Source organism: Thalassophryne amazonica, chromosome 19, assembly GCF_902500255.1.
Source record: "Thalassophryne amazonica chromosome 19, fThaAma1.1, whole genome shotgun sequence".
NCBI classification, from domain to species: domain Eukaryota; kingdom Metazoa; phylum Chordata; class Actinopteri; order Batrachoidiformes; family Batrachoididae; genus Thalassophryne; species Thalassophryne amazonica.
In genome coordinates, this window is record NC_047121.1 from 64848232 (window position 1) to 64873856 (window position 25625).

The 25625-nt window shown below is 37.4% G+C and overlaps 2 protein-coding genes across 2 annotated transcripts; both read right to left on the minus strand.

The window, feature by feature from the left end:
• Window positions 1-3978: 3978 nt before the first annotated feature.
• LOC117500749 (CD209 antigen-like protein E) lies at window positions 3979-8236 on the minus strand. The gene is made up of 6 exons (XM_034159518.1): window positions 8004-8236; window positions 7559-7654; window positions 6592-6762; window positions 5709-5872; window positions 4500-4633; window positions 3979-4142 (listed from the first exon to the last, which is right to left on the minus strand). Exons 1-6 carry the CDS (start codon window positions 8113-8115, stop codon window positions 3992-3994), a joined length of 828 nt encoding a protein of 275 aa, XP_034015409.1. The 5' UTR covers window positions 8116-8236; the 3' UTR covers window positions 3979-3991.
• Window positions 8237-19606: 11370 nt separating this feature from the next.
• On the minus strand, window positions 19607-25236 carry LOC117500748 (CD209 antigen-like protein E). The gene is made up of 8 exons (XM_034159517.1): window positions 24864-25236; window positions 22701-22802; window positions 20612-20878; window positions 20361-20527; window positions 20142-20260; window positions 19873-20027; window positions 19802-19840; window positions 19607-19704 (listed from the first exon to the last, which is right to left on the minus strand). The coding sequence occupies exons 1-7, from the start codon at window positions 24937-24939 to the stop codon at window positions 19833-19835; spliced, it is 894 nt and encodes a 297-aa protein (XP_034015408.1). The 5' UTR covers window positions 24940-25236; the 3' UTR covers window positions 19607-19704; window positions 19802-19832.
• Between the last annotated feature and the right edge of the window lie 389 nt (window positions 25237-25625).

Genomic DNA, 25625 nt, shown 5'->3' on the forward strand with positions numbered 1-25625 from the left:
GTTTCTTGTGTGTTACTCCTGTTCGGTTTTTATGACAACGTGGAAAGTGTATGCTCGGGAACAGAAGGTTTTGTTTATATATATAATTTTTTTTTATATGGAAATACACTCTAATGAGTCAGTTTTTTTGAGTTCTTTCAGGTGGTTGAAGATTAAATTAATTTTATGACAACGTGGAAAGTGTATGCTAGGGAACAGAAGGTTTTGTTTGACTAATAATGAACATTGATTTCTAACTTTCATGATTTGATGAAAACTAGAAATTACATACATTAAAAAAAATGGCTCTTTGGATGAGCTCAGTTCAATTACGTGCAGGATTTCCATCTAATAAATAAATGTAGCCCCAACTCAAATAAAACACATCCATGCAAGATCATTTAATTTAATTTAGTTGGGACTACATATATATATATATATATATATATATATATATATATATATATATATATATATATATATATATATATATATATATATATATATATATATATATATATATATATATATAGATATATATAGATATATATAGATATATATAGATATATAGATATATATAGATATAGATATATATAGATATATATAGATATATATAATTTTTTTATGGAAATACACTCTAATGAGTCAGTTTTTTTAGTTCTTTCAGGTGGTTGAAGATTAAATGAATTTTATGACAGCGTGCAAAGTGTATGCTTGGGAACAGAAGGTTTTGTTTGACTAATAATGACATTGATTTCTAACTTTCATGATTTGATGAAAACCAGAAAAAATGGCTCTTTGGATGAACTCAGTTCAATTATGTGCAGGATTTCCATCTAATAAATATATGTAGCCCCAACTCAAAACAAAAAAAACCATCCATTCGAGATCATGCAATTTATTTGAGTTGGGACTACATATATTTATTAGATAGAATACAAGCCAGTGAATCAGATTTTTGAGTGTATCACACAAACAAATGACTCGTTGGATGAACTCAGTTCAATTATGGGCTTTCCATATAGGATTTCAATATACTAAATATATGTAGTCCCAACTAAATTAAATTAAATTATCTTGTATGAATGTGCTTTATTTGAGTTGGGGCTACATATGTTTATTAGATGGAACTCTTGTACATAATTGAATTGAGTTCATCCAATATCTAAAGGGGAAGCTGTCAACATTGGAACATACAACAATTCAACAATTGGAAAATACATTTAGCAGGCATTTGAAAAAAATATATACTGTACTTTGTTATATGTGACCTTTTAGTATGGGTATTTTTTTATTTTTAATGAAATTTTGTTTATGTATTGACCTTTGGGTATGAATTGCAATAGTTTCTTCTCAAGTTCTCATGACCAATCCTCGGGGACACTACATTAAAATCATGATTATTATAAATATTTCTGCAGTTTTTTTTCTTTGCAAGTTGTTTTTTAGCAATAAAGGTAAAATTTACCAAGATATGTAGATGTTAATTGCCTTATCATAAAAATCTTTCCATAGCCATAAATTGTTTTTATTTTTATTTTTGAAAGAATTTTATTTGTAGGCTTTGGGAAAAAAAACTTTGGCATGTAAGCTGTGAAATACAGTGAGGGGATAGATATTGTACATAGATATTAAAGTCAAAGAGCTTCAGCGTAGTAGCTCCTGAGGACTCTCTCAAAGACTGTTCTTACTCTGGTCACCTTCTGTTTGACCTACTAAAAACTCTAAAAAGAATAGTCCAACAACAAAAAACATCTCTCTCTCTCTCTCTTTTATGTGTGTGCATGTGTGTTTGTTACCCATTCTACACACTTGTAATAGAGAAGAATTTGTCATGTCACTGTATATTTCATGTCACTTTAGTTAAGGTGTAATAAGTTGCATTGCATTGTGTGTATGTTGTCATCATTAATTTCCAAAGAGCAATTTGTGACATTCATGAGACTAAAGTGAATGACGATAAAAAGGTGAGCGGGTCGTGATCTACTATAATTTCATTTAATTTTAACCTTTATTTAACCAGGTTAGTCCCATTGAGATCGAGGTCTCTTTTCCAAGGGAGACCTAGACAATTAAAAAATTCCCAATTCATCTAACTTGCATGTCTTTAAATGTAGGAGGAAACACACACAAACTCCACACAGAAAGGCCACAAGTGGGAATCGAACCCATGACTTTCTTGCTGTGAGGCAGCAGTGCTAACCACTAAGCCAACATGCTGCCAATATCTATAATATAAAGGCCTTCTGGCACGGTTTGTGTTCGCTATGCACAGCCACAGTAATTACGCAATAGACACCAAACTTGATATGATGAGTGGGGGCACTTTGAGCTTCCGACATAGATAGAAAAGCGCTATATAAATTCAGTCCATTTATGATTCCTGTGCTTGAGTAGATGTGATGTTCATGAACCAAAATCATACAATTTTTGATTTGATTTGATTTATTTGGCAATAAAATACATGTACATACAAACAACAGTGTATTAAATTGCAGAGGATAGCACAATAAAGCATAAAAGTAACAACCAGTAAAAGGCACAAAATACAAAAGGAGAAATACTGAGCAAAAGCACAAATGAGAAAATAATGGAAACTAATAATACAAATATAAACTATGACTGACTAGAATTTGAGACATAAACTGCTGTTTAACATGTTTTTTCAAAGTATGTTTCGTATGTAACATCTTAACAGAAGCAGGTATCTGGTTCCACAACAAATTACATGTGCTAAAGGAACTGGTGGGATTTATGTGAAAACTACCCAAACTAATTCTGGTGCAGTTATGACCTGACAAGTAAAAGTTGGTTCTCATGTACATTGGAGACATTATGGTAGATGCTGTATACATGATTCAGGTTCAACTGCTTAACATGGTAGTCAACTGGTATACCTAATTTCCTAAATTCATATTAACCTATATGGCTTTTGGGAGGTAAGTCCAGTAGATATCTGATAACCTTATTGTGAGTAACTTAAAGCCTAGATTGGGTCCTCTTAGAGAGTCCAGTGTTCCAAGAACTGCAAGCACAGACAATGACCTTGAATCAAAGCAGAAACCAGCCATTTTTATTGATTTTAGATCAGATTTTCTGGCATTCCTGCAACTCAAGTCTGAGAGCATGTGCACTTTGCCGCATCCATAACACCATGGAACCGCCTTGGGTCCTGGAGGGCAACCAGTCTACCTGACTGGTTTCCAGAAAGGGATTGATCAAATGTCACGACTAAATAAGTAACTTGCTGCTTTTATTCAATGTCACTTCCACTACACTTGACACTTATTCTATCATACTGTCTGAGTTTATGTTTTGAACCAGAATGAATAGACCCAAGGTGTAGTGAAAACGTATTGTTAATCAACCACATTTGTACAGATGAAATCTCGACACTTCAGGGCAGCTTTTATTTCTGTCACGTTCTTGCCTGAAATAATCAGGGCTGAATCATCTGCATAGAGCAAGAGCTTGCACTGTTTGGCAGCTAGCGCGTCATTAACGTATATCAGAAAAAGAAGTAGTCCAAGTATTGAGCCTTGCAGTACACCGCAGGTTATGTTACATTCAGGAGATGTGGTACTATTTACATCAACAACTTGTTTTCTGCCAGTTGAGTATGACCTAAACCAATCTCGAGTCATTACTTAGGCCAAGCACTTTTCTCACTTTCTCAAGAAAAAACAAAAGACACGAATCTCAATAAAGAGGATTCTGCATGGTACAACTGCTTTTGACAAATCTTTCAGAATAAAAATATGTAGAGATGTATATGAAGGAGAGTGTTTTCCTTTGTGAAGGTGTACCCTCTCTGAGCGCCCTCTATATGTCCACAAAGACCTCATTCCTAATATATTTAATCAGAAATCAAATGTAAGCCGTGCAACAGACTCCTGTCCTGTCCAGGGTCTACCCTGGACAGGACCCATAATTGGAGTAAGCAGATGAAGATGAATGATTGTGAGAAATCAAATATAATGAGTGTTTGAGATCTGCTTCAGAGGCTGCATGTTTACTTTAATTTAATCTCACACAACCAGTTATAAAGATGATATTGGCATTTTCCATCATACCGTGTCTTCATGGGATCTCCATTAAAATAAAAGGCACCACAGTCCTCACCATCAGGACCATGGTTGTTCGGTTCTCCCGGGATCCAGTACCTTTAGAAAAATAATTGAGAAATAGGCGGTTACATTGTTTCTGTGATACCAATGTGCCATGTACTTATAAGCAATATGGAAAAGTACAAAAACAATTGTGTCTTGCATTTCCTTCATGCGTCATGATGTCATCTCGACTATGAGGACAGACTGCTGGGCCAAGTCCACAGGAGGAACAGTGATCAAATTTTAAGTATTTTGGATCTGTTTTGCCCCAGATTGCTAATAGACTTTGAAACATTAACAGTCTTTTATGAGGAAGCATCACTGGAATGCATGACCAAATTGTCCACTGAGACTCTCCATATCAATAATCACATTCATATTTAGAAATTGAACAGCCTGTGAGATGCTCACGTTTCCACCTGGGTCACATTGTTAATCCAGACCCACTTTTCCTCGGTCTCAATGTCAGTGAGGCCAATCCAGTACCCATTCTCCCACCAGGTTTTGCTGGTGGAGTCAGTTTTATAGTTGTCATTCAGCAGTTGCTGTGAGAGAAAACACACAGTTTCCATATTACTGTAATTTAGTATATTTACATTGTGAGTCCTACTCCCTATAAACACTGTACACAAAAAACAACATGGGTGTTGTTGGTTTTTGTGTTACATGAACCTAAGTCTAACATGTAGCTTCAATGATATAAAATCAAGCTTTATGGGAGAACACATTCAAATCATCTAGTTTTAACATAATATGCAACAACTTAAAATCTAAGTTGTTCAGTGAACATAATAAAATTATAGAAAGTATTTCCACCCAAGTAAAATGCATTAACATAGCCAGAAACAATTTTGCTGAGTGACCTAAATATAAAAAAGAAGAAATAACTGGTGCAGCACAGAAATAAGTGCAAAAAGTCTTTAATAAGGTGCTGAAAGGAAAAAAATGTTCAAAGGGACTGACGTTTTGATGTGAGAGTCACATCATCCTTAGAGTCCTGACCTAAATATAAATTTGTTGGGTCAACATGATGTATTTGCATTACTGTTACTTAATTATCATGGTTCAGGCCAACTAGATTTGCAAAAAAAAAAACAAAAAAAAAAAAACAGTAAGTCCCTTTGGCTGCTCGCTTGTTTGTGCTCAGGGCCGCCACAGCAAATTCAAGGTGGATCTGCATAAAATTGTGCTGATACAACACAACAAAGTTAAGTTAACATGTAACTGTACTATTTTAAAAGTAGTTGTAACTACCCTAATAAATTAAGTAACTCATAATTATATCAAACAGGTTTGAATGGCCCAAGGACATTACAACAGTGTGTTACATTTATCCGTACAGGGCAGGGGTGGCGGTCAAGTGGTTAGTGCACTTGGTTTCACTACAGAAGGTTCCCGGTTCAAACCCCACCCCTTCCACATTTCTCCGTGTAATGTGGAGTTGCGCCAGGAAGGACATCTGGCTTAAAACCTGTGCCAGTTCAGCCTTGTTGAATGGAACGTTTCATCTTTCACCTCATGAAATATTCTTACCATTGCACTCATAACATTCATTTTTGTGTATTACCACATTGTTTATAGTTTCTTATTAATGCTTTGCTCATTTCCTTTGCAACCCACCTGCTCCTCCCAGTTATCGATCACGACCAGATCGGCTCCACGACTGATACAGTCTGCTCTGCTGTTCGGCCAGTTCCTTTTGGGGTTGGACGCAGGATTAGAAAAGAAATAGCAGGATGAATTAAGAAGAATCCATCCTGGCTGGCATTTGCTGCAGCTTTCCTCTGTTGGAAGAACAAAATGTTAAAAACTAATTTTTGGAGGGTTTTCAATAATCTGCTTCATGTCCTTCACTGGAGAAGTGAAATAACCCCCCAACTACTCTGCTAAGGGTGACCAAATATTATGGTCGTTATACAGCCAACAGAGCGCAGTCACTGTCCACATCAAAATGAACAGGAACAAATTTGTAAATGTTGTGGTGAGGGTTCACGCCTTGGATTTTCCCAAATATAACAAAAATGCACAGCAGTAACTGAGATCTAGCTCAGAAAGACAAAGACAGACACCAACAATTATAAAATCCTCCATATGGGAATAGTACATGGGGGAAAGTAGAGGTAATCCTGACAATAACTCTAAATGGCAAATAGAACTGCAATGATTCCTCAGTTAATCAATTGCTAATCAACTATTACATTAGTTGAAATCTGTTTTGATAATGAATTGTTTTAAGTCTTAAGATGTGGACAAAGCAAGACGCCTGAAGGCATCATCTTGGGCTCTAGAAAATATTAACCAACATTTTTCATCATTTATGGACATTTTATGAACCACACAACTCAGTTAATCGGACTGTTATTTCATTGATTAATTGATTATTACAATAACCATTTGTTGCAGCCCTAATTTATCACTGGCAGGTAAACCCAGGCCATCAGAACGGGTCAAAGACGGGGTCAGTGGTACGGCTATAGGTAAGATTAAAACCTTAAAATCTTACTTAAAGTGGTTTGATTGTACAGAAGTCTTGTTCTCTCTTCTTGTAGCATCTCAACCTGCTTGCGAAGGTCGTCACTGAGGTTCTTCTGCTGCGTCAGCTGCAGTAATGTTTGCTCATGGGCTGTGCGCTCAGTCTCTGATTTTTCATGGGCTTCCTCTTTGACTTTGGCACCTGAGACATGAACACTTTTGATAATCAAGCTGATTTGTGGCATCAAAGTTCATCTGTTCTGCTGTTTCTTGCACAATTTTCGAACAATACAATCAATTTTTATGCAATAATAGGTGTGCTTGATAGAACAGTTTCACTTTGTCACTGTATGTCATTTTATATAGATTATATTGTATATATATTGTATACTGTAAAAGCTGCATTCAATGATTTATTTATTAATTACAGATGTATTTTGATGTGCTGATTTTATTGGCGGCTCTATGTTAATGCTTGTTGGGGCTGTAGCCCTCCCAAAATTTTCAGTATCTCTCCCATAAACCCAACAGAAAACAATATTCAGTATTCATAATCCTGATTTCATCCTCAGGGTTTCAAATTCTCTGATTGATTGATTGATTGATTGATTGATTGATTGATACTATGCTTAATGTAGTTGCTGTTATTAGTCCTGTCTGTTATGTAGTATTGTGTGAATTAATAGCATATATGTAATAGACTCTTGAAAGTAACTTTAAAATGCATATTTTGACATTTATTGCAAATTCTGTTACCCAACCACTAAATAATCATCCACCCACTGAGCCTCACCAAGGAAATCTCTGGAGCCGCCCCACTGATTGACTTGTGTATTATATATAAAAATTCAGATTATATTTTGTTTCATTTAAATTTTAATCTTTCAGAACAGATATTGAGAATTAAATAGATTTCTTAAAATTAATGTTTTAACATCGACATTAATTCTTGTAAAGTGTCCGTTCAGCTGTTTGATGCACAGAAAAGGGAAACTCACAGTAAATCCCCAGAACAACCGTCACAATCAGCAGAATTGCATTCAGCAATATCAGACCCAGTAAAACCAGTCGGTGACGGGTAAAAAAAGATCCCCCTGTAAACAGAAGTAATATCTGTTTTTATGATATTACAAAATAATGAATTTTAGAAAAAAGTAAAAAATAATAATTTAATAATAATAATTTTTTTTCACCTTCAATTGTAAATATGATCCAGATGTATACATTTTATTATATATATATATATATATATATATATATATATATATATATATATATATATATATATATATATATATATATATATATATATATATATATATATAAACTCTCTGCGTGTTGATTACATACAAACCATTTAAAGCCTACATTATATAAATCATGTTTCCACCTCTTAAACAGTGTTAAATATGTTTGTTTAGGTTTTTTTTTTTGGTACTGTACCTTGCAGCTTGCCTTGGTTTGCAGGATGATTGCCTTTGCGAAAGTCATCTTGACAAATCAACGCATTACAAGGAGCGTCATAATTTCTGTTTTCTTTTTCTAAGATCTCCATTTGGGCCGTTTTTCCTGGGTGCAGTCGTCTGGGAGCATAATGCAAAGAAGTTGAACTTTCTCTTGATATTATAGTCTAGTCACACTTTTGGACCATGAATCATTGCTGAACTTGTCAATAATCACTGCAATGGAAGCCGGTTTCCGTTTGAATACAGAAGTGTGGACAGATGGAAGATGTTTGTTGTTTTGTTATTTTACTTTATTTGAGAAGTGAATCTGGACAGCACACATAACCATCCAGATTTTTACATTGTCAGCATTTTGAGCCATTTGTGACCTTTGAAGTCCTAATCTGATTTTGGTTGAACATGGCAAGTACATTTGGGTCTATGAATAGGAAACAGTGATTTGATTTTGGATTGATCAACAATCAGATTTCTGTCCCACACTAATATACAAGAAAATGGAAATGAATTCAGAATTAATAGTGAATTTAACTGTTTAAAATCCCATCTATATATAAGACAAAATATTGTACCTCTGCCAACGAAGTTGTTTGTCTGTCTCTTTGTCTGTCTGAACAACCTGGAGCCCACAATTTTTCATATATTGTTATGAATTTTTTACTGAAGATTCATATCCTAATAGGCAAGACCTGATTCAGTTTTCAGGGTCGTAGGTCAAAGGACAAAGTCAGGAAAAATCTTGGAATTTTGGAAAAATCCCTATTTTTAACACTGAACAAATTTTCAAAAATTCATAACTCTGTCAAAAAAGATTACATTTCTTTCATATTTGAGAGTGTTATGTAGGATGGTATCTTTTATTGACTGACAAAGTGTGATCTTGATCTAATCCATTCTACAGATTTTGTGGCCATTTAAATAATTGAATACCCCATTTAATGTATATTTTACATTATAGCTTAATCAAACTTGCCTCCAATCACTCTCATATCAGACTCTGGGAAAGAGCTTGAGGTCACTGAACAAAGGTGTTTGGCCATACTGACATCTTTACAGGAGAATAAAGGTCCAAGTCTTTAGGGTTCAAGTGCTTCCTGTCTCAGTGTGTCATTGTGAGGCTTGGACTTTAACCCGTGATCTTAGGTGATGACTAGATGTCTTTAATACTTGGTGTCCTGTATACAGTTGGAATGACTTTGCTTCAACTGAATAGTTACTCAAGGATACCCAAATTGAAAATGTCACTTGCATTGGGAGGAAACATCAATGTGGAGGTCAAAAGACAATGTAGGATCAAAAATTAACCCAACGTTTCTCACTTTGTCAGTGTGGTGTATGACACACGAGCCTAGGCTAAGCGTTAACTGGTCAAATAGATGCTGATGTCTCACTGGACCAAGAACCATAATTTCAATCTTGTCAGAGTTTAAAAGTAGGAAGTTGGCAACCAGCGGTTATCGGCATGTATAACTTAGTATCATCAGCATAGCAATAAAATTTAATCCCAAAACTCCACAATATGTGCCCAAGGGGTGCTATATAAAGGGAGAAAAGCAGAGGGCCTAAGATGGACCCCTGTGGAAACCCAAATTTCATGTCACTAAAGTTAGAGGTAGTGTTATTGTACAAAACACAACTGCTGGTCAAGTATGATGTCAACCATGCAAGGGCACTCACAATAATCCCAAAATGATTCTCCAACCTATCAAGGAGAATATGATGGTCCACGGTATCAAACGCAGCACTAAGATCTAACAGCACCAGAACCATAGTGGAGTCCGAATCCATTGCGACCAGAAGATCATTTACCACTTTAGTGAGAGCTGACTCTGTGGAATGGTATTTTCTAAATGCAGACTGCAGTGGTTCAAAAAGACCACTCTCAGTAAGGTGGTCCACGAGCTGCTGTGAAACCACTTTTTCCTGAATTTTAGAGCAAATGATGAATTTGATATTGGCCAGTAGTTTTTCAATATACTAGGGTCACGATTATCTTAATTCAGGATAATCATACACCCACACACTTCAATTTCTCACTCATCTTATTTTGTGATTGTGTATTTTGACTCTTTCAAGTGCCAAAGTCAAAGAGGGTTCCATCGAGGTTTCTCATTCGGTTGCAGCAGAGCTCATCGAGGAGCTAAATTTGCTCCACAGCAACCACAGTGATGTGATCAAAGCCGAGGAGGAGGCCAAGAACAACTTAAATGTGAGCTCAAAAAACACGCACAACTCACGCAGCAGATCGATCGTCAGCAAGCCACCAGCGACAAATTACAGAAACAGCTTGACACGCTGACGGCTGAGAAGACAAATCTGAAATCCACTCTGTCAGCTTTCGGTAAGACTTGGTGGGACCGTCCTTTTTGAAAAACAAATTTTATTTTGTGTGGTGATTTTTATATAATGGAAAAAAAAACAACCCAGAATGATTTTTCTTCTTCCAGAGAATAGCTGTGGAAGATGTCTCCCTAAGTGGATTCTTGCAGGCTCCTCTTGCTATTATTTTTCTCTCAGACGTGGAGCCGATCTGATTGTGATTTCTAGCCCAAAGGAGAAGGTTGGTTACATCAGATCAGTCGATTTATCTATGTGTCATCACTCGAATATGGTGTTGCGCCTTGAGAGGAATCGGAACTTCAAACATAGCTGGAGCTCCTCTCCAGTGCTCTAGTCTGGGAATATCTACGGAGAAACTGAGCAGTCTCACTATTCCAGAATAACTGGCGTGATCCAGAGGAATGGTGAAAGCAGCTCGTCTGGTCCATGTTGAATGATATTAGAAAACTTCACTAGTTTGTCTTTTGGGTTAAAACTCCAGATTTTCCTTCAGGCTTGTCTCCCTTTGATCTTGACCTTCAGAGTTTTGCTTGAGGTCAATGGTAACCTTAGGACAAATTTCAGATTTCAGTAAAACATGTCATGTAATACAGCAAACCAAAGGGCTCGATGAGGAGATCCATATTATATCAAAGGTTTTAAGCTATGATGTCATTTGATGATGTCATCATGAAAAAAACTTGCAAAATTTTGACTGTTTTTTTTTAAGGGTGTGACAAAGACTTATCCTCAATCAGTGGTGATGTTCAACCCACAGCTGGAGATTTTCTTTGGCGTTGCCTTCTCCTAAATGTGCAGATGGCTAAAGTCTAAAGAGTCCCATCTACTCTTTTGCTGTGACCTTAATGTGGATGGCTTTGGGATTACAAGCACTTATCAAAGGTGCTACTCCAAACTCTGGTGATGAGGTTAGCGTCCACATTCCTGTGGGAGTGTAACTGAATGACATATCTTTGTGGCCCCAGTGGAGTTCGAACACCACGTGAGACCCAGACTCTACCAGAGTCAAGTCAGTATGAATATCTTCTCAATCTGGACTTCACGTTGTTACATATGTCCCAACCAGCTTCACGGTGGAGTGATGCAGACAAGGAGTTTGACAAGACTGCCTTCTGGAAAACTATTGTTGAAATTTCACACCACCTTTTTTTGTGAAAAAAAAAAAATCCTCCTCTTTTCCACTCTACAATGAAGCTGAATCACTGTGCAACAGAAAAAAACTTGCACTGTGTACAGTTTCTCCCACCACCACTTTGAGAGCTGTCATGGGCGTCTTGGTGACTTCTCACACTTCTCTTCTTGCATGGTTACTCAGTTTGCAAATTTCCTACACCAGAGAGATTTACCATTCAGTCAAGTCCAGGAGCATGCACTGGTGTCGTGCATCACCACAAACCCATAACACCATGGAGCCTCCTTGGGTCGTGGATGGCAACCACCCAGGCAGACAACCATACTGTTTGTATTTCTTAATGATTGATGACAATTAAGTTCAAACATCTTCAGTGTTTGGAAATGTTCTTATTTTCATTCCCTGATTCCTCTAACAAAAAGTCTATAAAAGTGACTATGTGTATTAACAATAATCCTTATATTTTCTTTGTCCGGTTACTTATCAGCTTGGAAATGGAGGGACTTTGTACATAAATGGTTTGATTCCCTAAATGGTTAATGTGATATTTTTGCTAAACCCCTTGAATTGAAGCTAACAGTCTACACTACAAGCACATCTGCCACTGCAAACTTTCTTATGGAATCTGACTTATGTAGTTATATTTTGCACTCTGTGTTTATAAAGCATCATATTCATTGTGTGCTTAGAGATTTGTGAACAACGTCTTCAGGAGGTTTGGCGCTAAAACCAGTTTGCCGGATTTTCGCTCAGAATCCTGGATTGGTCTCACCTATAATGCCTCGCGATGGGTTTGGGTCAACAATGTGACTGAGTACAGCAACCAGTAAGCCACGTTTTTACCATTAATGCAGTAATATTAAGGAATACACTACATTTACACTACAGTCTTTTACATTAGAGGTAATGATGTATTATCATTCTTGTTGTTGTTAATAATAATAGTAATAATAATAATAACAAAAGAGAAGTAATTCCATATGTATATATGTGTTTTTTAAGGGACTGGATTCATGACTTTGGAGGTTCATTACAATACAGCTGTGCAGGCATAAAGTTTGCATCCAGTGATTCATGGAGAAGCCGTTTCCAAGCAAATTGCCAGAGCTCATCTGCTACAACGTATAATTGTACTTGAGTCACACGACATGCTAATAAACAAATTCTTTGAAAGCAAAGAGCTGTTTAATGTGCTGTTGTATAGTGCCTCTTTTTTTGGGGGGGGGGGGGGGTTCTTGTGTCATACTCTATCAAAGATTTTGGCTCTGTAGAATTTTAATAAAAGTATAGAGTTAGAGTCCCCCCATCAATGGGACAAAACAAAAACAAAAAAAATATTACAGAATTGTGGCTGTGGGCATGTATAGACAGCTAGGGACATGGCAATCTGGTATTTGACCCAAAAGATCTTGGCTTTTACCCAAATGATGGACTTCGAGCTGACCTTGTGAAGGCGGTTCTGGAATCCACTTAAATATGTGCGACAATGGGTCCAAATTAGGACAAAAATCAAATTCCTTCACATCGACTCAGACAAAATGGATTCTTTAAAGGCAATTTAGGAGTCAACTTTCATTGACATACCAAGTTTGGTAGAAATCAGCAAAAGGACCTGGGAGGAGTAAGCCAACAAATACAAGCAGATATGACCTTGGTCCCAGTGATTGACCTTCGGCAAATCTGACCCTGTCTTGTTAATTCCAGGACCCAGTATGTGTGACACATTTGGTGCAGGTCCCAATGACCTGGATGTTTGCTAGAACAAACCCTTTATGCCGCGTTTACACATAATGACGACAAGTCACAAATGCCATGAAGTACACATTCTTGGCTGCTGATCATGAATGTGATGATTTGAGGCGGAGGCGTCAGGTGTCCCTAGGACCTGCTACAACCTGTTACCACGCGATTAATGGTACGTGTTACTGGAGAATTATCAGGAACCATTATGCACGGTCAAGAATAATGTTCCGTGCTGTTGCACGCTGTTCCTCGCTATTGTGTGGAACAGCATATAATTACGTTGTGTTCTGTCATGTTGTGTTCTGTAACATTGTGAATGAGGTGAATTGTCTCCACACACACACACACACACACACACATATATTCATCCATCAGCTGCTGAACAAGTCAGATTGCTCCAGTTTGCTCCTCAAAATCCACAGCAGAATAACTTTGTGACTGCATGCTTAGTTGGGCTCTGTGCCATGGAGTGGCGCAGAGAGGAGGAGGAGACTGAGAGAGCCAGATGTGTGGCTCCATGTTGCTCTCGTCTCACTCGTTTTCCCAAACATACCTGCAGGAGCGCACTGAGGAGCATTGGAACGAGACTTTTAGCCGACTTGGCATCACTGTTCTCCTTCAGCATACTGCAGCAATGAAACTGAATGCAAAGAAGAACGCTGTCACGCTCTATTAAGGATCATCACTAATCAAGACAGATCTGTACACTTAGTTGCGACCTCCATGAGGCGAAATGAGGGTGGTGTGTGACATTTGTGGTAGATTTTTTTGACAGCCAAAAACATGCTCCACGAATATCATGCACCAACACGCACTATTAAGAAACCTATCCAGATGCATTAAGTCATGTTAAGAATGCCAGGAATGTGGCAAGAATGACACAAATATGACATTCGTAAGGCGTCCTGCCTATGTGTAAATGCCGCATTAAAGCCAATTCTGGGGTGAACCTTTATTTTCATACCATGTTTGGTGGGAATCACCCAAGGGAGCAGTTGAACAAACTGACAAACGCTACTCAGATTCTATTAAGCTTTTGGCCTTCCCAAAGTCTTTACTTCAACTCAAAATATCTAGACTGTGTGTAGAAGTCTTTAGGAGTCAAGGTGAAATTTGACACAATATTAGGTTTACATGTGGCTTTGTGTATAACTTTAACCTTGTGTTGATTTCTCTCTCTCTCTCTCTTTTAAAGGTGTAGATGTTACTGTCCTTCTGGCCCTGAACAAGAACAGGTCATAGAAATCAATTGAATACCGAAATGTCCACACTGTCCACATGAGAACTGACCACAACTGTCAACGGTAGTTTTACTTCCTCTTCTGGCATATTTTAAGGATTGCACATCATGTATCTGCCCTTCCAGCAACAAGAACTGTTCCGTGATTGCTTTTGTAATGCATTCCCATTATTGCTCAAGAAGGGTTGACCACTCGTCTACATCTGTACTCACCTCTCTTGGCCTCTTCCCTCGCTGTCCACGCACGCACATTTTTTTTCAACGGAGCCGGCAAACGCAATCCGTGGAACCGTGTCAAGAAAGCAACAAAATTCAGAAATACATAGAGAACAGAGAGATTATCTCAATATACTTGCATGTACAGCAGCAAGAAGACCAGGACTGCGTCCGTTTTACATGCTTCTTTATCTTTCAGCTCTGTGTACAACTGTGTATGTAACTCTGCCCTGCCTCTTGGCCAGCACACTGAGTTTTATCCTGGTTAAATAAAGGTGATAAGGCCCAGTTAGGATAGAGCATCCAGGGGGGGAAGATAAACTGTTATACCGGGTCAGTGTCCCTGAAGTTGCAGGACTGGTTTTCTGCTCCAAGATGCTTGGTGTTTGGTGACAAAACAAGTAATTTAGAGATTATAATTACTCCCAAACTGCAAAAATTAAAGTTAAATTGTTGCATAATTCCCCTTTAACTCACAATTTTAAAGAAAATGAGCTGGCACCCGTACTGTAATTCATAATGGGCAGAGCATCACTTGTACCAAAAAATTCCAAAAATAAGTATTCAGGTACTTTATGTTGGCATAATTACTCAGCTTGGTATTTTTAGAGCAAGAAGTTCCTTAAGTTCGAGTGAGCCGTGATGCTTTCACCTTCTTGGAATGTGGTGTGAAGTTTGAACAACTCAGCAGAAAGGTTGCAAAGCTTAAGAAACTGACTGTGACCTTATACCAGCACCTCAAGGATTAGGATATTGAGGATACATTGACAAGTATTGTGCAGTTCATGGGTACAACTGAGTCAGTGTCAACTCAAGTGTGAAAGCTCAGTATATGGTGTTTCCCAACAAAGTAAATGCATAAGGAAAGTCAATAAAGACCATTTTTCACAGAACGTTGGTTGTCTCTATGTGCACAATTTCTCATTGCTTTTTGATGCTTGGGGTCTGAGAGATAACTGGAAGACAAACAGGCATAAAATTAGAATCTCCATTCAATTTTGGTGGAGTAGGTAAATCCATAACAGAAAAAATGAGAGTGATTGAGGTACTTTTGATCGAGATATAGAATAGAATAATGTAAAATGTACACCAAATGGGCTTTTCAATATTCAATTCAAATGTCCACAAAATCCACAATCCAGATCGGATCCGGATCAAACTTTGTCAGGTGATAGTGAGTGCCAGTCTACACCTCACTTTCAAATGTGAAAGTGATTGCGGCGCGTTTGATTAAGACATAATGCTAAATATACATTAAATGGGGTTTTCAATGTTAAATTTAAATGGCCACAAAATCTGTAATCTGGATCAAATCTGGATAAAACTTTGTCAGTTGATAATGGATACCATCCTACATACAATCTTCTTCATTCTACCAACTCGTAGATGAGAACTAGATGTAGAAAATTTATGTCTTACCACTGGGTACTTTGTTCATGATTTTGACAGCACCAGTGTTACACCTGACTAGAAAATACACAATAAAGTACAGCACTGGACAATGACCATTGATGTGCCAGTTAAATTCACATGTACCAGGGTGATATTCAGGATTGTTAACTGGGGGTTTGTTACACAAAGGAAGGTGTTGAATGTGTCCTGCCTGCAGGAACAATGGGGCATGCAAAGCTTGAAATGGTGCATTTTCCTGCATTCTAGTGCAGAGTGTCTTTCTGAGATTAACACTGTGATTTACTCTGACAGTCACTTACATACCTTGCAATGATTGTGCTTCATCAAGATATCAGCATTGACATAGACAGCATGATCACAGCCTTTGCTAGATGCCAGCCTAGAAGGTTGACCTTTGCCAACGTCTCAGATGGTGGCACCAGCAATGAAATGAAGACCACACATAGCTAGCTGCTGTATTTAGCATGGTCATAAAGAGAAAATTGAGTAATGTCAAGAGTGAGGTCATTGTAGTGGCCCACACATAGTGGCATTTGATTTAATCTGACTAGAGTGATGTGTATGAATAAAGGGTGTTTCAAATATTCTGTGTAGATTTTGTGGTGGTGGTGGTGGTGTTACAGACACCCTGCATGGATTTTGCAAAAATGATACAAAGCACAACTTTGAATTTTGCAACAAAATAAGTTGATATGTTTGCTAAGGCATTTGCACTCACCAGCCACTTTATTAGGTACACCAGTTCAATTGCTTGTCAACACAAATAGAAAATCAGCCAGTAACATGGCAGCAACTCAATGTATTTAGGCATCTAGACGTGGTGAAGACAACTTGCTGAAGTTTAAACTGAGCATCAAAATGGGGAAGAAAGTGGATTTAGGTGACTTTGAATATGGCATGATTGATGGTGCCAGATGGGTTGGTCTTAATACTTCGGAAACTGTTGATCTACTGGAAATTTCAAGGACCACCATCTCTAGGGTTTACAGAGAATGGTCAGAAAAAGAGTAGATATCCAGTGGCAGTTGTGTGGACGAAAATTCCCTGTTGATGTCAGAGGTCAGAGGAGAAGCAGCAAACTAGTTAAATGGCTGACTGTGTGATGCCATTATGTCAATATGGACCAACGTCTCTGAGTAATGTTTCCAACATCTTGTTGAATCTATACCATGAAGAATTAAGGCAGTTCTGAAAGCAAAAGGGGTTCCAACCCGGTACTAGCAAGGTGTACCTAATAAAGTGACCAATGTCAGTTTTAGATAGTGGCTCCTTTAATATCTGTTGAGAACTCTTCACAAAGTATGTCTTCTGGCATATTTAACACTGACTGCTCCCTGATAAATTATTTTAAAATATGATGGGTCTGTATTAAATATTAGCTTGCTTCCTGCAAGTTACATGCAAATTCTAGTGACGCCATCGATGCTCTTCTAATTTTTGCACATTATATATGATGCATTTCTGTACTCAAATCTCTTTCACTATATTGAATATATTCTTATATTTTCAAATCAGGAGATTTTTTTTGAGGGGTCCTTGATCATGTCTTGATGAATTGTGCAGCTGTGTGTCTGACAGCAGATGCCTTGTGACATTCAAATGGATTTGTGAAATGGTATCAAGTTTTAAGTGTGAACACTTTCTATTAAAGCATATATTTTAAAATATATTTGAAAATTTTAAAGAATACACTTCTGAACTGGGCATCAACACTCATGTGTTACAACAAGGGAATTCAAATTCTGCACTCTTTTCTCCATGTACAGCTGCAGCTGGGCAGGAAGGGGATCTGTGGTAGAACCTGTGCATGGGTAAGGCAATGCCGAGCAAAAGTTGGAACAGACAAAAGAACTCCATGTGTTATCATGTACCACCAGACAGTACAAGTACAAACATATCATCTTAGATTTTATTTGAAAATAAATTTCACATAGTTTGAATTAGAAATCACAACACACATATTTGATTGTTGGCAGAAAAGGCATATTTGCACATATCTGATTATCTTCTGATATGATCATATACGAGGGTAGGCTCAAAAGTTCTAAGGGTCCCCATGAAGGAGTAATGCATTAACTGCATTATAGTGAGCCTTAGAACTTTTCAGCCTACCCTTGTGTATATATATATATATATATAATATATATATATATATATATATATATATATATATATATATATATATATATATATATATATATATATAAAACAGCTCCCAACCCTTAATTGGAGTAAGTGGGTCTAGAAAATGAATAGATTACATTTTTGTCAAAATTCTAAGATGTGTAAAACATTTGCACAGCACTGTACAAGAACAAAATATACCCTTAAACGTGAATCATTGAACTGCCATTTATTTTGAAACAATTTGCATTTTACTACTAAATGAATTTGCATTTTACTACTAAATGTGACTCAGATCCAAATACAAAATGCACAGAAACATAAAAGCCAGTTGAAGAGACAAACTGATTTTTTACACTCTTAATTGTAAAGGGAGCTCAGTGGAATGCAGAGTTGGGATATCAACATGGAGACCTGAGTTTAATTCCCAACCATGGTACCTGTCAGTATGGAGCCCTAGAAGTTTCTGTATATCAGTACCCTTGGACAAGACACTTTATCCGTGTTGTCTTAGTTCACCCAGGTGTAAATGGGTCTTAGCTGGAGTAATAACCTATGATGAACTGGTGGTCCTAGGTTTCTCCAAAGCCTAGGAATAACATCACCAGCAACATACCCAACACAATACCAAGTTCACAATGGTATCACAAAAAGTGATTTAATCAGTGTTGCCAAAGTAACTGTGAAAAGTTACTTCATTAGTTACTTTATACAGTTATATTTTACAGTTACTTTATACAGTTACTTCATTAGCAGCTGCGGACAAATTGTTGGCAGCTGCTGAATGTAATTAATAAAGTTATTAATAAAGTAATAACTTGGTTATTTTAAGATTTAGTACTCAGCAAAGTAACTATTAGTTGCTTTGCTGAGTACTGCAAAATAACTATTAGTTATTTTGCTGATTGCGCAATCTTAAGAGTAACCAAGTTAGATTACTAGTTACCTTACTAGTTACATTACTTATTAGTTGCAAGTTTTTGGCAGCTTCTAATAAAGTCATTGCATAAAGCTGCTAATGAAGAAACTGCATAAAGTAACTGTATAAAGCAACTAAAAAAGTAACTAAAAAAGTAACTTTTCAAAGTTACTTTGACGACACTGGATTTAATTTAATAGTTCATGATACGATCACGTGTATTACATTTTCATCAAGAAAAACACACACACACACACACACAAAAAAAAAAAACAAAAATCATGAGACTGGCCTGCAAAATTTGGGGTGTCATGGAGGGGAAGGGGTATTGGGTTTATGGGGTTAAAATTAGTGATTGAAGGGTGCCTGTATCACAAAAATGAAAAACTTGAAACTGGGTTGACATACCTCATGTTGAAAATGATGCAAGAATGCCTCAATAACTATACTACGCAGTTTTAATCTTCTGAAAAACTTTATTATTTTAGAGCTCCACTGATGTCTGTGTAATTGTAGGAAAAATGTACATCATCAACCCATCAAAGGTGAGTACATCACTCACTGGCGTGGTTGGTAACAAGCCAATGAACCACATTTGCAAATTAAGCAAATTGTTGTGGAAAAGAAGTGAACTGGCTCTTTAAAGGTATTACACTCACTTTTAGTATAGTTCTACACGGGTTTATGTGAGCTCCCTGAATAATATTTGCAGTTCTATGTTGACATCATTTCACATATCCAAGGAAATATTCCATTACAGTCTTCTTTATTTTGGGTAGCTATGGTATTGTCGTACATAAACCTCGTGCTTCCACAGTAATCTGTTCCCCTGCTGTTATAGCGGCTGTCAGGTTGAAAAGCTCCAAAGAACCAGTACCTTGATGAACAAATATAAAGATATTCCACCATTAATAATAATCAATATTCTTTTTTTTTTCAAAGCAATAAATATTCTAATCTGGAATCAGTAATGGCAAAAATAGCCACTTACTCTGGTTCCGTGTCATTCACATTGTTAACCCAGATCCACGTCTGTGTTGTTTTGTTCCATATGACACCAATCCAGGCTTTATTTATCGATGAATATCTGAGGATCTTGTTCACATATCTCTATGTGTGCAAACAAAAAACCCCAAAACAAACAAAAAATGTCTTGTTTTAAAAATACAGATTGTAAAATAAATTGTCTGAATGATTTGTTTTAGCCCACCTGCTCTTCTGCGTCATCGATCACAACCAGGTCTGCTCCACGAATAATGCAGTCTGCTCTGCTGTCCAACCAGTTCTTCCTGGCCCTGGAAGAGTCTCGAATGGAAAAGAAATAGCAGGTGGAGTTCATTAAAGTCCACTGAAGGGGGCATTTCCCACAGGTACCCTCTAGGAGAAGCAAAAGATTTCAGTATATTAACTCACAGGAGAAAATAAATAAACTTTCCAGAGATGATTTCCACTCAGTCTCACCCAAAAGCGACAGATTGGACTTCAATTGCAACTTCTCATTTACAAGCACCTCCACCTGTTTCTGATACTGGTCGTTGATGGTCTTCTTCTGCTCGATCTGGTCCATGAGTTGCCTCTGTTCCTTTCGCTTACTCTCTAATGTCTTCTTGGCTGCTTCTTCGGCTTCCATTACCTCGCTGTGGTTGCTTCGGAGGAGGTTCAGCTCGCTGATCACTTGTGCCGCCACCGAATGGGAAACCTCCACTGAATCCTCTTTGACTTTGGCGCCTGAAGAAGTAAAAACCACAACGTCATAAAGCAAGAACGAAAACTACGCCAAAGGTATCATTATTCAGAAAAGGAACAAAGTGCACAGCTTCAGACTTTATTGTTGCAGTTTTGTATACAAATAAAACATTTTTAGATTCATATGCAAACCTGATTTTGTACGGGTTTACGTGACACAAACCAACCCAGACTGCCTGAGACATCAGACTCCATTGAAATCTGCCAAAACCCCTAAAATACTGCTGTGACAATGTTTTCCAAACCTATACAAAGCACACAGTTGAAACACAAAAGGAAATTTCCACCTTGACAATTTTAACCAACAGTGTGTAGGATTTAGTGCCATCTAGTGGTAAGGTTGCAGACTGCATTATACCCTGGCTGGTCACAGTATTGCTTCCCTTCTCGAGGGCCGAAAGACTTGATGTCTTGCTAAGGTCTGCACCTCGTCCATCATGTCATGTTGTGACGTCGTGCTGGAGCATCCCGTCCAGTGGTGGCGCCAAGGGGGGGGCTTAAGATCCCCCAATAATGAGCCAAGCTCCCCTCAGCTCCCCCAATAATTCTGCCAATAATGTGAATAGCAACTGACATATTTGTGGATCTCAACTGCAGTTTTGCGCTGAGAATGTCTCAGTATTGCGTAACTGAGCAAAATGATGAATGTGTGTGTTCGGTGATCCACCAATTCTGAATCACCCTTCACAAACAGAATTTTCAGTTTTGCAAACAACATTTATTTGTAAAAACCCACACACAAGTTACAAATCAGATATTTGTGTTTGTGGATCACAAAGCACATGTACAAATCAAAGGATATTTGTAAATCACCCTCTGTGCATTTGCAAGTATTAATGAGACAAATTTAATTCCATACTTCAAAAATTTAGGATGTACGGTTGATTCCATGCATTGTCTTGAGCACCATTTCAATGAATTCAGTTTGTACACCTATGTGCAAATTTACTCTTGCAATCATTCTAAGTGATGTGTGTGTGCATTGATACCACATTTTAGAGGAGCATGTGTGACTAAAACATATACCTTGGTATTTATAAAGCAATTTACTATATATTGTTCATTTCAATGACATTTTGCGGAGCCCCTCTAACTTTTACCCCAGCCCCCCCAAGAAAAATTCCTGGCGCCGCCACTGATCCTGTCACTGTCTTGGTGGTTTTGTGAGAATTCTTGGTGACGTGTGGAAAATCAGTGGCCATGAACCTGCAGGATGCTATCAAAAATGTAACACAAAACCCTCCAGAGATCACCCAGAAACTACCCATGCAGCACAATCAAGATCACCTGAGAGTAAATATTCTTCCTCTTCAGCTGTAGCAGCGTTCTTCATTCACAGTTACTGTCAATATTTCATAATGATTAAAATATGTGATATGCTCTGTATCTACAGGAGATTTTGGTGCACTTCATCTTGTGATGCACAAGCTGTGGAATTTTGTGAAATTTTGCATTGAACTCATGAGGATGATTCATAGGGTCTAGCTGAGGTCGTAGAGGTGTCTTGTGATGCTGTTGTGCTGCAGTAACAGTTGATTTGGTGAGCACGGATTTGGTGAGGGAAATATTCCAATCATGAAATAGTTTGTGGCAGGATGTGAAAGTGGAAAAGTCACTTATTACTCAATTGAAAAATTTCTTTCCCACCATGTTAAACACTGACATCAATGCATGTTGAAATGTTTAGAAAAAAAGAAAAAAAAATTAAGGATAAGGTGTTAATTCAGCTGAGTATGGCTGGGTTTTTTTTTCTTTTTTGATATTGCACCAAAGGGGGAAATGAAAGTCAAGTGGCTGTACTCACACTTAATCCCAATAACGATAGCAACGATCAGCAGAACAACGTTCAGCAATCCCAGACACATGATGATCGCTCTATAGCTGGGAAAAGAAAATTTGTTTCCACCTGTGAAAACAAATTATGAGACTGCTATAATTTAATAAAATTAAAATATGATTTTACCAAAACATTTTTCAGATAATCCCAATTAAATCAGTCACTATCAGTCACATAATCCGAGTTAATTTTTTACTCAATTTTTCAATCAAGTCCAATTTGGCGGATATGCTGGTACTACAGTGCATCTGGAAAGTATTGACAGTGCTTCACTTTTTTCCCACATTTTTTATGTTATAGCCTTATTCAAAAATGGATGTAATTCATTTTTTCCTCTCAAAATTCTACACACAATACCCCATAATGACAATGTGAAAAAACTTGTTTTTGAGATTTTTTGCAAATTTGTTAAAAATACAAATCAAAAACTAAGACGTTAACACTTTGACAACATATAGATGCACTTATGATGGCCAAGTCCAGGAAGTCATTAAAAGCCTGGATCTTAGTCTTCATCTTGGGCAACTCTAAACCCAGACACTCCAATTACTTGCTCAGTTTGTCAAGTGATACAATCCGCTGATTCCACAAAGATCAGAGCATCAAGTGTAAACCTTCCCTTGTCAAGAAATACACCATGGTTGCTGGTCTCCACAACCCCACCCAGCATTGACCAGTGTAGGAGCCAGAACATGTACTTGACCAACACCACTCTTCACTAGGAATAACTCAGAGTCTGTGCCTCCACTATGGACAGCACTCACAGTATCTGTGTACAGGCTGGCTATGATGTCTAACAACTTCTTTGGAATCCCACAAATTGTCAGGATGTGCCAGAGAGCCGCCTACTAGATCAAACACACTGAAAAACCAACATAAGCTGCAAAGAATGAGTGCCGATATTCACACTTGCATTCTATGTGTACTAGTAGAGACAGAATACAAGTGTTTGCTTTCTTGGGTGTGAAGCCATACTGTTAGGGCCACTGAGCAGCATGCACCTTGAACTGAATCCTCTTAAAAATAATCTTTGCAAGCACCGAACCCCAGCACATAAAACAGAGCAATGCCCCTATAGTTGTTGTTATAGTTGTTGCAGTCTGTGAAATCACCCTTTTTTATTTCCAGATTAGGACAACAGCTCCTTTTTTCTAGTCTGTAGGGATGATACCCATCTCCCAGATTGAAGCAAAGACTGTTTCGATACCAGCTTCCATGTATATTAGATCTGGACAAAGAGTTGCCTCAGTGATAGAACAGAACTTAAGTGGCTGAATTAATTTCATTTGCATTTATGGCCACTAACACCTGCAAAATCTTCATTTACATACTGTTGTTCACGTCACATTACTGCCTGCTGTTAATTGTGCATTTTCACTGAGTAAATCACCCTCAAACCTGTCTCCAGCCCAATGTGCAGAAGTTTGTATTGTCCACGCAATTTGCCACTCGTTATGTGTGATCTTGGTAAATCAGGTCCTTAATCTGCATGGTCTCAGTCCACCCAGCTGTAAAAATGGATATCGACCTTGTCTGGGGACGTAAATGTGAGGCATCATTATAAGCGATTTCAGCATCTGCTACACAAATACAGTCCTCAACAAGCCACAACAAGTCTGTGGTCAGAATTTACAAACTGGGAACTTTTGCAGACCCTACAGTTCTGCAGAATTCTAATCAAAACCCACATAAAAAGGTTTTGATCCCAACATGAGAAACGTTATATTATGATCCTGTTTAGTTATTGCTTATATCGATTAAACTGAGCTAATTAGTGACTTTCTGTCAATTATCCTGCTTTTAAATCAACAAGAATCACAACTAAAACTGTTGAAAAAAAAAAACTTGGGTATGCATTTGTAATTTCTGTTGTGAGACTCTTTGAATGTTTTAGCTCATTTTAACTTATTACCAAAACTAGATTTCTTTCAAAGAATTAAAAATAGAAAATAATAATTCTTTGTAAGAAACATGATTTTAATGTTATATCACTGAAGTTTGATTTTGATGGTTTGAATATATTGAATATATTTGTAATTTACGCTATTTGTAATTAATATGTGTAAATATAATTATTTTAATATTTTAGTCCTGTGTGAGAGGCAGTGGACAAGCAGATTTCAGTCTTACCTGTTCCCGTGTGTGTTTTTGCCATTGCTGCCGAGGTGCAGAGCTGTACACTTGTGTTTGGCTCCTCTTTTATCATCACACTGAGTCACAGAGAGAATCCACCTCTTAATAAAGAAGTGATAACTGTCAGAATGACGACACAATAAACGTAAAGTGAAATCCGCAAGTGGAACAAGGAGAAAGAAAGGCGACTGAAAACAGGAAACACACACAGGGGAATAAAAGTTCACAATACCAGGAATGGTCAGCGCTATGGTCAAAGTTCTGACAGAGATGAAAGACAAGCATGGCAAAGCAAAGTGAGATTTACATAAAATGCTGCAGTAAAGATAAAAAGCAGCCCAATAAATCAATAACCTGAGAAATAGAGTGTGGACTGAACTCAAATGAAGAATGACGGGAAGCAGATCATCATACAACCCCTGGCAAAAATTATGGAATCACCGGCCTCGGAGGATGTTCATTCAGTTGTTTAATTTTGTAGAAAAAAAGCAGATCACAGACATGACACAAAACTAAAGTCATTTCAAATGGCAACTTTCTGGCTTTAAGAAACACTATAAGAAATCAAGAAAAAAAGATTGTGGCAGTCAGTAACGGTTACTTTTTTAGACCAAGCAGAGGAAAAAAATATGGAATCACTCAATTCTGAGGAAACAATTATGGAATCACCCTGTAAATTTTCATCCCCAAAACTAACACCTGCATCATATCAGATCTGCTCGTTAGTCTGCATCTAAAAAGGAGTGAACACACCTTGGA

Coding starts and splice junctions, on each gene's coding strand:
- LOC117500749 (XM_034159518.1), bottom strand. CDS start 8,115: ATGGAGATCTTAGAAAAAGAAAACAGAAATTATGACGCTCCTTGTAAT. Junction 7,655..8,003: donor AAACCAAGGCAAGCTGCAAG/GTACAGTACCAA, acceptor TTCTGTTTACAG/GGGGATCTTTTTTTACCCGT. Junction 4,634..5,708: donor TCGATAACTGGGAGGAGCAG/GTGGGTTGCAAA, acceptor TTTCTCTCACAG/CAACTGCTGAATGACAACTA.
- LOC117500748 (XM_034159517.1), bottom strand. CDS start 24,939: ATGATAAAAGAGGAGCCAAACACAAGTGTACAGCTCTGCACCTCGGCA. Junction 20,879..22,700: donor TATCGTTATTGGGATTAAGT/GTGAGTACAGCC, acceptor TTACTTCTTCAG/GCGCCAAAGTCAAAGAGGAT. Junction 20,528..20,611: donor GTCCAATCTGTCGCTTTTGG/GTGAGACTGAGT, acceptor TGCTTCTCCTAG/AGGGTACCTGTGGGAAATGC.